Source organism: Dicentrarchus labrax, unplaced genomic scaffold (assembly GCF_905237075.1).
Source record: "Dicentrarchus labrax unplaced genomic scaffold, dlabrax2021, whole genome shotgun sequence".
In the NCBI taxonomy this organism is placed as follows: domain Eukaryota; kingdom Metazoa; phylum Chordata; class Actinopteri; family Moronidae; genus Dicentrarchus; species Dicentrarchus labrax.
In genome coordinates this window covers 15,976,269-15,989,204 of record NW_026136715.1, presented here as the reverse complement: position 1 = coordinate 15,989,204, position 12,936 = coordinate 15,976,269, and the positions used below count along the sequence as shown (strand labels likewise).

The window sequence follows — 12,936 nt, the reverse complement described above, 5'->3', positions numbered from 1 at the left end:
GCATGTTTGGTGGGACTCTCATGGTTTTTTTTTTCCTTTTCTCCCTCTCTGTCATGATGTGTCATGTGCATGTTCATGTGTGTTCAGATCAGTGCCAACGTGGTGATCTTCCTGTGCACTAACATGATCGGAATCTGTACCCACTACCCTGCTGAGGTCTCCCAGAGACAAGCCTTCCAGGAGACGAGAGGATATATCCAGGCCAGACTGCACCTGCAGAGGGAAAACCAGCAGCAGGTATACACACTCACACATATGCGCTGACACAGGCGCACACAAACACATGCATGCTCAAGCAAATAAGCAAGGGAGGAAGCCGTGCCCGTGCCTTGTAGGAAAACTTAACACATACACAAATGCAAAAGAGCAACAATCAATTTTCTAGTCCAATTTCTTTGTCTCAGTTTTTGAGGTCAACAATATGTTCTGAAGTATAACACGTATCTCCACTCCTCTCTATTTGACTAACACGTTCCCACGCAGATGCCAACGAGGCAGGGTGACTCATTGAACATTCTTAACAGTAAAAACTGATGAAAATGAATGGACCCTCTCTCTCTCTCTCTCCGTCTGTCTTTCTTTCTTTAATTTCTCTCTCTCTCTGTCTACTCGCTCTCTCTTAGGAGCGCCTACTGCTGTCAGTGCTGCCAAGGCACGTTGCCATGGAGATGAAGGCTGATATCAATGCCAAGAAGGAAGATATGATGTTCCACAAGATCTACATCCAAAAACACGACAACGTTAGGTAATACACGTGTGTGTTTCCACATAACGGCACTAACACGAGCTCAGGAAGATGTCGGAGAGCTCGTCTACTTTGCTATCCCAGCTAGCACCAGTGGCTTTGACCTCACTCTGCTGACTGATGTGTCAGTTACAGAGTCACTCCAACAGCTATTTCCCTGACAGCATGTATTATGCATGTTGTTGTTTATTGACACTGACAGCACCGGCTGCAGTAACGATATTGACTTAGGCACACTGCTGTGCTTTCTGTAGCAAATGATAGGAGGCAGACCACAAGTTTGCCGGCCCCCTGTCTCAGCCCTCACCACTGGATTTCACCTCCCGAGTTGGAATAACTCAGTACTAACAGGTGACTAAAACTCTCCATCCTTTAGCCTACTGTTGAGCCCAGTCGGTGTTGTTCAGGCAATGGTGGTAGGGGACAATGAAACGAGGTTGCAGCAGAGATCTCCTGTCAGAGGTGACCCAAATAGGTGCAGGTGTTGCATTTAGTGGAATAATCTGTTGCAGCCGTTGCTCTACCAAGGTGTAAACTTACAGGAACAATCCATTACCAAATGTAACACAAGATTAAAACCAGCTGCCTTTGTCTGAAATTGATGCACAGGTTATTTTTAACACCAAACAGCTGATGTTATTAATGTTTTCTGATGGTGTGTTTACATCACTAATGTTTGCAAAACAGGGCCATATTTGGAATTATGGTCAGTCCACAGACCCTCAAAATATGTTTATTATGGAAGTGACTACCTATAATTTAAAATGTGTAGTTTTATTTGCCTATATTTTGTCTCCTTTGTATTTGTGCTGCCACTAAGTACAATGGAGCTCAACTGATTGTTTTGTTTGTGTAGCTAACATAATTGAAAAAATTCTACAACAAAATCTACAGAAAAAAATTTGTGGTCACTCTGGATAATTCACAGATCAGTACAGAAAGAAGTAATAGAAAGTAGTTCCAGTTTAAACTGCTCATGGTGGCTCTAAACTTGGTTAAATAAAACAAAAAATTAGACTAGATACCTCTATGGATAAGGGAGAAAATTGATCCTTAAGATAATCTCTTGCATCATGGCTCACACTTTTGGTCAGGGTGGGAGATGCAGACAGGCACTGGACTGCTGTAATTAAGGGCCAGTTTTCTCCCCAGTGGCTGACCTCATGGGACCAACAGTGCCATCTGTCGCCTTTAGCTGGAACACACAATGTCTGCTGTGTTGTTTACCCTAGCCTTTCATTACTATCAAAAGTTAGCAATGAAAGGCATGCAGACAGGGGGACAGGGGGTGGTGTTCTCAGAGGGACGGGCTGGAGGAGGTGACCTACATTGGCCTAGATGATGAGAGCCAGAGCTGAACAAATGTCTGCCTCTCTCCCTCCCCTGCTCACATGGCAGCTGGACAGTGAGGAGGGAGAGAGGCGCTAGACCATGCTAACTAACTCTATACTTTATTGATTGATCTCATTCTCTGTCTCCTTTGTCTTTCTTTCCCTCTCTGTCTGTTTTCCCTCACCGTCACCCTCTCCCTCGCCACCATCATCTCTTCTGCAGCATACTTTTTGCAGACATCGAGGGCTTCACCAGCCTGGCATCTCAGTGCACGGCGCAGGAGCTGGTCATGACGCTGAACGAGCTGTTTGCTCGCTTTGACAAGCTGGCCTCGGTGAGCGCTGACAACCTGCCGACGCCATTATCACAGCAGAACTTTGAACCACTGTTGCTTATGTAACCTTATAGTCAAGCTAGCCAATCTGTTCACTGTTAGTATGACAAAGCCAACATGATTTACTTGTTGGTGGGGGGTGTTACTTAAGCATTGTGTAAGACATCAATTAGACTATGCTGAGACTGATGAGTCATCTTATGCATAAAAAGCTCTATATTTGACATGAGCATGCTGTGTATTAGCTGTAATTGAAGGCCTAATATGTGTACGTGTGTGTGTCCTTGCTGTACAGGAGAACCACTGTCTGCGTATTAAAATCCTAGGGGACTGTTACTACTGTGTGTCAGGGCTGCCTGAGCCACGGGCTGACCACGCCCACTGCTGTGTGGAGATGGGAGTAGACATGATTGAGGCCATCTCGTGAGTCAAACAAACACCAATTAAGACCCACACACTTAAAACAAGAACACAGACCCTTAGAGTCATATAATATTATTCATTCTATGAAGGTTAAGTTAGGGTTTCTTGCTTTGTTTACGCTGCACGGGTGTTAAAGAGAAGCTGTGAAGCTGAAGGTGACACTAGTTTTTTGACAATAGGGTGTGTGTGTGTGTGTGTGTGTGTGTGTGTGTGTGGCAACTGCAGGTTGGTGAGAGAGGTGACAGGCGTTAACGTGAACATGCGGGTGGGCATCCACAGCGGGCGCGTTCACTGTGGGGTGTTGGGCCTGCGAAAGTGGCAGTTTGACGTCTGGTCCAACGATGTGACACTAGCCAACCAAATGGAGGCCGGGGGGAAGGCTGGGTAAGTCCCTCCTCCTCCACCTGCGACTGCACTGACTCCCATAGCCTGTTTAGTTTCTGACACATTGTATGTGTGTGTGTGTGTGTGTGTGTGTGTGTGTGTGTGTGTGTGTGTGGTGGGTGGGTGGGTGTAGGCGTATCCACATCACCAAAGCCACACTACAGTATCTGAACGAGGACTACGAGGTGGAGCCAGGATTTGGAGGGGAGAGGAATACTTACCTGAAGGAGAACAACATTGAAACCTTCTTGGTGCTGGGCTGCAGCCAGAAGAGGGTTAGTGAACGGTCACACACACACACACACACACACACACACACACACGTCCTTGATTACCTGCTTGACCTCTTCAGAACTTCACACTAGTGCCATATTTCACACAAACAATATAATGGTTTGTCACCTGGCATAGAAGACCAAGCTTTTACTCTGGTGGGGGTTTCTTCACTTCCAGAAAGAGGAGAAAGCCATGATGGCCAAGATGCAGCGAGCACGTGCAAATTCTGCCGAGGGATTGATGCCACGCTGGGTGCCTGACAGATCCTTCTCCAGACCCAAGGAGCCCAAAGTCTACAGGAAGATGGTGAGGTACACGCAGGGAGCACTTAACTGAGGATGTGGCACCTGTTCTGCTTGTCTATATCCGATTTCCTGTGTCATCCTCTCTGAAGTCAAATCATAAATATGCGCTCAAATTATTTTCTCAGAATAGCCAGTAGTATTAGATACTATTCTTACATGGTCAATCAAGGGTCAGAGGCCTATTGTTGGGCAGAGTTCTTCCTTTCAATGCACATTTTATTGACTTCTTCTCATAGAATCTCTAAAAACAAATTTATTTTTGTCAAACTATGGCTTTATTCTAGCAACAACACTTAGTAAAGTAATACTCTTCTTCTATGCATTTTAGCAATTTCTTCATGTAAGATCTACAGATACTCTATAATTCCCATTAACTGTCTAATAAGCAAACGTTAAACTAAAATGGCAAACATTATACCGGCTAAACATTAGCATTTTAGCATTGTCATCGTTAGTAACTGTGCCTTTACTTGGAGTAAATAAGACACTCAATAAATATTATGGTCTGAAGGTGACAAATGTGTACAGAACTGTATATGTGCTAAAGCCTAAAGGAGACAATGGAAATGTAAGAAGTATTGATCTGTGTCTGTCAAACAAACAGGAGTTAAAACAGGGCTCCCAGGGATTCCCAGTGCATCATTTACTACTGAAGCTAATCTGATGAGGCTGCAGCTGCAGATATTTCTCTTTCGCACTCTCTCTCACTTCCTCCCTCTCTTTGCGAAACAAGTCTCATTTCCTTGTCTTTCCTGCATTCTTCCCCTCTCCTCCTCCTTTTGTCCTCTCCATCTCAGAGGGTTTGAGCCCTAGGGGCAAAGAGGGTGTAATTTGAAGCCTCCGAGCATTAATTAAAACATCAGTCTGGCTCTCAGGGATTAGCTTTGCAGATGTCTGAGTCTCTGTCTATTTTTCAGTTGTACTGTGGCTACACAATAATCTCTTTCTCTCTTTCCCTTTCCCGCACTGTCACTGCATTTTGGTCTCGTTTTCACTCTCTGTTTTTGTTTTTCTCAGGGCATCGATGAAGCATCCAGCAAAGACAAGTGAGTGTTTTGGTCCCAGTTTTTGTTATTAGGGTGGCTTTTGTTATTAGCAGTTGACTGGCAGACTGTCACTGTAGCGGTCTAACTTTAGAGCCCACTGTTGGTTTTATACAGTCATACCAACCCAGCACTAATACCACATTAGCTCTGAGTCATCCTGCCTGTCACAGCATAGACCAATTCCCCCATACACACTCACACACGGATACACACGCACAGCACACAGTGACCTATTGTTCCATCTACCTCATAGCCGCTGCGCACAGGAGGCCCTGAACCCTGAGGATGAGGTGGATGAGTTTCTTGGACGGGCCATCGATGCACGCAGTATCGACCAGCTGAGGAAGGACCATGTCAAGAAGTTCCTACTCACCTTTCAGACTGCTGACCTCGAGAAAAAGGTTGGTATTTGATTGGCGTTGGTTTGTAAGTCACCATAACTCCCTGTCAAATAAACTGAATATACTGATTATTTCATCTTTAATTGTAGTACAAGTAAACTTATTTCTCTTTGATTCCTCTCTATTCTTTCAGTACTCCAAAAAAGTTGATGATCGTTTTGGGGGATACGTGGCCTGTACCCTCTTAGTTTTCTTTTGCATCTGTTTCATTCAGATGATCATTTTTCCAAAGTAAGTAGCTCCCTCCAATAATTTGCATTTTTCCAATTGTGGACAGGAAATGTGGTCTTGATTAGTTTATGAGGGGTTAATGAGACTTATACATCCTAATGAGCCTGTTTTCTTCTCTTCCGCAGAACAGCGCTTATGCTTGGTCTTTACATCAGCATCTTCATCATCCTCGCCAACATCCTCTTCATCTGTGCCATCTACTCCTGCATCAAAGTGAGACACAAAGGCCTTCACCACTCATATGATTTCTCTTGCAGATATCTTCAGATAAGAGTCATTATCATATGTCTTCAGCCAGCATCACTAATGGTATTAACTCTCTCTTATCTGATCTTCTCCTTGCTGTCTGTATTCAAGCTCTTCCCAGTTGCCTTGCAGACTGTAACCAAGAAAATAGTCCAGTCTCGTGCAAACAGCACACTGGTGGGCGTCTTCACCATCCTGCTCCTCTTCATTTCCTCCTTTGCTAACATGGTAGGGACTACAGCTCTTCATTTTGTAATTTTTGTATCACGTAACATGTTGCTTCAAGTTGTCCCCCACAATGACAATGTCAGGGGAGGATTTCTGTAGCTGCCTCAATTCCATTTGTCTGTCCTTCAATTAATTTATCATACACTTCATCTCAGATGTTGCTGATCAGATTTTCAAGAGATTTAAAGAATTTCTGCTCTATCTTAGCATTTTTAATACTAGACCGTTTTTGCGTGAGGTGGTGCTGTAATTAGGTGTTGAGCTGTCATTCATCATATTGCTATTTTTACCATCACATTTAAAAAAAAAATCATATAACCAACATTATGTAGACCTATTTCGCAAAAAAAACAAAAAACATGAATATGCCAAATTACAAGAAACGTTTGGGAGTCATGGAAATACTGAAACCTCACTGCTGTGCATCAGCAACATACAAATATGCATTTTAAATGTCAACCACAGAAGCTATGTTGAGACTATGGTTTAGCAAAAATGTTTTTCTTTTGCTGTATGTACTGTAAGACATGCTTGTGTGTCACTCTCCTTGTTTGTGGTCTGTAGCTGTTTTGTCTGCTGATACACTTGTATTACTGGCTGCCTGCGGGGTTGTTTCAGCCTGTGATTGGTTGCTCATTGTCACACTCCAACATCAAGCTAGCCAATTTAGATTTCATAAGGACTTAAGCAGTAGCGTGCTTGGTTCAGCAGCTGCTCTGTCTATTTCTGGACTAAGCATCAGTGCTCATTCTTTGGACTCTTTGTTTCATTATTATTGTATTTGGATACGTTGTTGTCTTAAATTGTATTATTTTTGAGCAATGTGACTGAAGGCATTTAAAAAATTTTGTTCAGTTCATATCTTGGTGAAAATTCTTTAATAACCAACAGCCAGCAACAACAAGTTGTCTTTATCAAAAATGTTTGTTATGTGCTAATATATAAATAATATCTAGAACATGGATATAGCTGTCAGCCTCTTAAGTCCAGTATTATTTGGGCTCTACAGTCTACAGTCATTCGATGGGGACAAACTGAAGTATTTACATGTGTTATAATGGTGGCTTACTGTTTTCAGCATTACATTTGTGTGTGTTTCTTGCTGTTTCACCTGTATTGTCTGATGGTTAAATTATAGACTGTGTCCTCCTTTTCTGTCAGTTTACCTGTAGCAGAGAGAAACTGCAGGACTGTGTGGCCGACGAGCTGAACAAATCATCAGTGACTCTCTGCCTGCTGCACAACCTGACTAAGACAGCGGAGGACGGATTGACTCTGTGTTCCAGCCAGGCCATGCCCTGCCATTTCCCCGAGGTCAGTCCCATAACATTTAAGTGTGTGTGTATATTGTCCGTGTGTTTATACAAATGCACAGATGCGTGCCTATGAGCTATGTGCTTTGAAAAATACGTTATATATATGAATATTCACCTAACCTTCCTCCTCCTGCTCCTCCTCCTCCGTCTCCCTCACCGTCTCCTCTCTGCTGCAGTATTTCAGCTACAGTGTACTGCTGACCCTGCTGGCCTGCTCTGTGTTCCTCCACATCAGCAGCATAGGGAAGCTGGCTCTGATGCTGCTCATCCAGCTCACTTTCCTCCTGCTGGTAGAGTGGCCTCAGGTGGCCCTGTTTGACAACGCAGACCTGCTGGTCATTGCTAGCACCCTGTGAGTCTCCTGCCAGGAACACACACACATATACAAACACATACATTTACTATTTCCCAATTTTCAACCTGAATAGTTAAGCTCCTGTGTCACAATACTGTGGTTTAGGTTGGACATGGCCTACTTTTTTACGATAAGGTTTAGATTATAAAAGACCTACTTTCTCATGTACCAGTTGGGCTCTAATACTATTTTTTGAATATGTTCTAATTTTTTTTCCTCAGGCAATTCTCACCTGTAAATGATTCCCTACAACAGTAAGTTGTATTGTTTTGTTTTTCTAAATGCCTAATTTCCCTGACTTATATGGTTTGTAGACATGACATTGCTCTTGTCTATTTTACAGGCCTGGTTTCAATGAAACCGCAGAACAGTGGTAAGTAGCTTTCACTTGTTGTATGGTGTAGTATGTCAGGTTGCATACATTTTACTCCCACGCAAGATGCTCATTCGTGACTCTTGTCAACTCCTCTTTCCCTCCTCAGCCTGGAGAGCGTGACCAAGGTATCCCTAAAGGTCATGACCCCTGTAATCCTGACGGTGTTTGTTCTGGCTCTCTACTTGCACGGCCAGCAGGTGGAGTCCACCGCACGCCTTGACTTCCTCTGGAAGCTGCAGGTAAAGAAAACATGTAAAACAGAAACAAAACTGAAGATACTATTTAAATTAAAAAATACTTCCTTTTGACATTTTGTCATAGTAATAATATGAATGATGGCTCTGTTTTATTCCCATTAAGAGAGTGTGACAGTGAGCCAGCATGCACAATATCAGGACCCTGAAACTGAAGCAACTAAATGGAATTCAGCCTTCATTCATCTTGTTATTTACACCTGTGGTTTTCCTACTGTGACATGTCAAAATATATTCCATAAAAAAAAGACCTAGAGCAGCACCTGGGAGTACTTCAGGAATCCAGTCACATGCCAGTGGGACTAAGCAACCACACCTCTCCCTGTTCCTCCTCAGGCCACAGAGGAGAAGGAGGAGATGGAGGAGCTGCAGGCATACAATCGCCGCCTGCTCCACAACATCCTGCCTAAGGACGTAGCCGCCCACTTTCTAGCACGGGAGCGTCGGAATGATGAGTTGTACTACCAGTCATGTGAGTGCGTCGCTGTCATGTTTGCCTCCATCAGCAACTTTTCTGAGTTTTACGTGGAGCTGGAGGCTAACAACGAGGGAGTGGAGTGTCTCAGGCTGCTCAACGAGATCATCGCCGATTTTGACGAGGTGAGAAGAAAGGAAAAACATGAGAGAGGAAGATGAATGCAAATTAAATGTATGTAGAAAATATGTATTGGATAAGGTATGGGGATAGTAGATATTTGTGCAATGCTGCTCACAATAACCTTTTCCTGGTTGTCTGTGTTGTTCTGCCAGGCTGTTGACCTGTAGCTGAAGTGCTGCTTTTGTTCATCTCATTTCCTCTTCCCATACGCCACTGATTCCTCGTTTCTAGATCATCAGTGAGGAGAGGTTCCGTCAGCTGGAGAAAATCAAGACCATTGGCTCCACCTACATGGCAGCCTCTGGCCTCAACGACTCCACCTACGACCGAGAGGGCCGTTCACACATCCTGGCTCTGGCTGACTACGCCATGAGGCTTAGGGAGCAGATGAAATACATCAACGAGCACTCCTTCAACAACTTCCAAATGAAGATAGGTAAGCCTGGAAGGTAGTGGAGATTGGTCTGGAAGCACTATCTGACATTTGTTTTAAAAAATCCTTTTCTCGGTCAAAGGAGAACCACAGTAATCTACTTCCTTAGAAACCACATTATAATTGAGTTAATATGGTGGCACTAGTATGATGTAACACAGCAAGGTGATTTGTTCTCAGGGTTGAACATGGGGCCAGTGGTAGCAGGGGTGATTGGAGCCAGGAAACCGCAGTATGATATCTGGGGGAACACAGTCAATGTGGCCAGCCGGATGGACAGCACAGGAGTACCAGACTGTATCCAGGTACTGCATGTACACTCTTCTCAGTAGTTTTTAACTTTATGTTCATAAGAAGCAATTTTAGTTCTTGTTTAAGTGAATCAACCAACACCAAAACCAATCTAGTAACAAAGAAATGAGTCACTATGCTGTGTCAGTATAAACAATCAAGTATGTTTATTCATACGCAAATCGTGCATCTTGTAAGTACTGCATTTTTATTATCTTCTACATAAAAAAAGACCACACTGCAGTCGTCTTTCCTCAGCCCGAGAGGTTTATCACTACAAGGCGTGCACATTTCCAAGTATTGTTTGTTGTATTTGAAAGAGACAGCTGCATCTGCATATGCTCTGAAAGTCATACAGATACCAATTCTACAGATACAATCAGTGCACAGTCCTTCAGGCATCTGTTCTGCAGAAGTGCCCTTTAGCAAAAGTCCCTGTCAGCACCGGACATGCTGTTCTCTAGCAGAAATGGTGCTCTGGAGGAGGGCAGAAAGTTAAATGTGAATTCCCTGTATTCTCATCTTGAAGAGGGAAATAATACCACCGTGAACACCATGTTCCTCAGAGAAGCAGTGTCAGTTAGGTTGGTTATGGACAAGATTGTCTTATTATTTATCATCTAATTCGTGGAAGTATAGTTAATGTAAATACATAATTTGAAATGTGTGAAGAACACCAGCCTAGCTGAGAGCTGTAGTCAGATTTTTTTTTTTTTTTGCCACAAATCAAACCCACATGGTTGCTGGATAGATTAGAGTCAAAACAATGCTGCCATCTGTTGTACACTATGTGTTACTGCAAGTCAAAAAGCCCTCTATAATACACAGTTTATAGTAGGAATGCAACTAATTTCCATTCTCAAGTAATATGTTGATTATTTTGATTTAGTGGTTGATTGTTTAGTCTATGAAGTATAAGAAAAAAACCATAGAAAACTGCCCCATCAGTTTCTGGATGAATGTATGGCATTTACTGTATGCTTGATAAATGACTTGAACTAAATTGATTGTCAAAATTGATGTGGATACATTTTCTGTGGATGTGTCTTATTACTAATAGATAAGTAGATCTATTTTGATATATATTTATATAAAATAAACTACTTTTTAAATTCCTATTATGCTATTTTAAAGTTGTTGTGGCTTCAGTCTTAATGAAGGCATAACATTATTCGATGTGAAACTGGGACTGACAGTGTTTCTCTTTGGAAGGGTTGAGCGTCTTACATCCTGGGTGTCAAATGTCCGTGTTCTCTCTCTTAGGTGACCACAGACTTATACCACGTGCTGGCCAACAACGGATACCAGCTGGACTGTCGAGGTGTTGTCAAGGTGAAGGGGAAGGGGGAGATGACCACTTACTTCCTCACCAGCGGTCCCCCGGGCAGTTAACAACGGAGAGGCCGACCGCAGCGTGACTCCCACTGCACTGACAAGACAGAGACTGCAGAGAGACTGAGTGGTCAGCTCGGTGATGAGCACCGAGGCACGGTGCAAACACACTGGGGACAAGAGACGACCGACACAGACGAGCCCAGCCTGTCTGTGTGTTGTCAGGTACTCAGATGCACACATGTAGGACGTTGTCCACAGGACGTTGTTTGAAGGCTTTTTCCCAAGCTGCTCGAGAGATCATGAACCCCAGTTGCCTTAGAACGGAAGTGGCTATGCTTGTGTTTATGAGCAATAGTACAAGTATTTCATCTGGAGTCGTTATTTATTTTCCGTGCGGATAGATTTTTGTGATGACCTTGTACAAAAAAGAAAATATACATACACAAATAAAATACTTAAAAGAAAATATGCAAGGACAACATGAAGGATGAAAATGACCAAAGAACAAATGTTTGATATGAAACACACTAATGATCTGTTCAAAAGTACAGTAACCTTAAGTAATTTATTCGTCTATTGACAGCAAAGGCCACGGTAACGTCACTGTCGTTGATAGTGACGAACGCTTTTTTTTTTTTTTGTGGACTTATTCATGAAGGAGAACACATACACAGATAAAAAAAACAACACAATAACCTTGGCTCGGACTGGCTGTGTTTCTTATCAGGGCCTTCTTTGTTTCTTCCAGCCTGTGATTAGCCACAGTCTGGACACAAGGCTGTTTGTGGTTCACTGAAATGTATTTTCGATTGATTACTTGCTCCCTGCAATGTATTTTTGGTTCAAGCCAAAAACAAGAAGTATGACAGGAAGGAAGAACAGTTGCATTAGTATCACGGTACTGAGATTGTTAAACTGTTATGAAACATTTTATATAAGTGTGTGTGAGTGTATGAGTGTGTGTGTGTGTGTGTGTGTGTGTGTGTCTGTATGGGTGTGAGCACACGTAGCTGAATGCTGATCTTTATCTATAAAGGGGCATACTGTAACTTTTCACTGTGAGGTTTTTATGATACTGTATGACAATGCTTTCTTGCCAAACTGGTTGCTGCAAGGCATGTTTTATATTATTCCTCAGAGTTGTGTGCCCATTCCTGATTTCTTGTGTCAGAATGATCCTTTGAAGAGAATTATGTCTACGCGCCTTTTACTGGACTGTGATTTTGACTAATTTCATTCCAACCCAAATAAGCAAAAGCCTACGAAACGTATATTTTGGATTGTGTTAAAACGTGCGAACGTAAAGTGGTTTCCTGACAGCTTCAGGATTAACTGTATGCAGGAATTATCCGTCTGCTCACAAATATTGCCTTGAGATTATGCAGTTCCAAGGTCCACATAGTTCATGGACCAATATTCACAACTTTACACAACAGTATTTGACCCTCGCTGGTTGTATTCGAAACATGGAGGCTTGAAACCCCCCAAAATTAATCATTCGAAACAATAATGATATGAATGTATGTAATAATTAATATTTTTGTCCACAATGAAACTACTACTGAAGAAAACCACTCTTTGCATTGCCTTTGGTACTGAGGAAGGAGCTTAATCATTGTACTAGAGGCCAAATTAATTGGACTGTATGTTTGCTGAAGAGCGAAGGTGTATTTTATATTTAGACAAGCTTTACACCTGATGTTGATATGCTCACATTTCTGTCTGAGCCTAAAAGTGCTGCCTTCATAGGCTACAAAAAAAAAGATCCTCACTTTCACTTATCCCTCTCTGTCCTAAAAATGAAAGGTCAACTAAACACTGTTGCATTTTCCTTTAAAAAGTGGCAGAGTGTAAGAAGTAGTGCAATGACTTATTTGATTCATTTCCCTTGGATAAGAAATTAATAAATGGCTGTTTTTGCATTGATTGTTTTTGTTTGGTTTATTGTCTCTGTTGATGTTTTTAGATCTCTACAGTAGAGAACAAGGCTACAACCTACCTTCATTTGCTCTTATTTAGCTGTGTTG

The 12,936-nt window shown here is 42.5% G+C and overlaps 1 protein-coding gene across 4 annotated transcripts in view; it reads left to right on the top strand.

The window, feature by feature from the left end:
• Nucleotides 1–12,831, top strand: part of LOC127377513 (adenylate cyclase type 6) — a 31,456-nt gene extending 18,625 nt beyond the window's left edge. For all 4 annotated transcript variants that reach the window (XM_051425455.1, XM_051425457.1, XM_051425456.1 and 1 more), the window contains 21 exons: nucleotides 88–237; nucleotides 624–745; nucleotides 2,300–2,411; nucleotides 2,707–2,834; nucleotides 3,060–3,218; nucleotides 3,352–3,493; nucleotides 3,672–3,800; nucleotides 4,817–4,845; nucleotides 5,099–5,246; nucleotides 5,380–5,477; nucleotides 5,603–5,690; nucleotides 5,835–5,951; nucleotides 7,113–7,265; nucleotides 7,444–7,619; nucleotides 7,844–7,876; nucleotides 7,966–7,995; nucleotides 8,105–8,237; nucleotides 8,589–8,852; nucleotides 9,082–9,286; nucleotides 9,464–9,588; nucleotides 10,838–12,831. In XM_051425455.1, coding sequence (XP_051281415.1) covers nucleotides 88–237; nucleotides 624–745; nucleotides 2,300–2,411; nucleotides 2,707–2,834; nucleotides 3,060–3,218; nucleotides 3,352–3,493; nucleotides 3,672–3,800; nucleotides 4,817–4,845; nucleotides 5,099–5,246; nucleotides 5,380–5,477; nucleotides 5,603–5,690; nucleotides 5,835–5,951; nucleotides 7,113–7,265; nucleotides 7,444–7,619; nucleotides 7,844–7,876; nucleotides 7,966–7,995; nucleotides 8,105–8,237; nucleotides 8,589–8,852; nucleotides 9,082–9,286; nucleotides 9,464–9,588; nucleotides 10,838–10,966 — 2,670 coding nt within the window. In that variant the 3' untranslated portion in view covers nucleotides 10,967–12,831. The remainder of the gene's footprint in view (nucleotides 1–87; nucleotides 238–623; nucleotides 746–2,299; nucleotides 2,412–2,706; nucleotides 2,835–3,059; nucleotides 3,219–3,351; nucleotides 3,494–3,671; nucleotides 3,801–4,816; nucleotides 4,846–5,098; nucleotides 5,247–5,379; nucleotides 5,478–5,602; nucleotides 5,691–5,834; nucleotides 5,952–7,112; nucleotides 7,266–7,443; nucleotides 7,620–7,843; nucleotides 7,877–7,965; nucleotides 7,996–8,104; nucleotides 8,238–8,588; nucleotides 8,853–9,081; nucleotides 9,287–9,463; nucleotides 9,589–10,837) is intronic.
• Nucleotides 12,832–12,936: the final 105 nt, after the last annotated feature.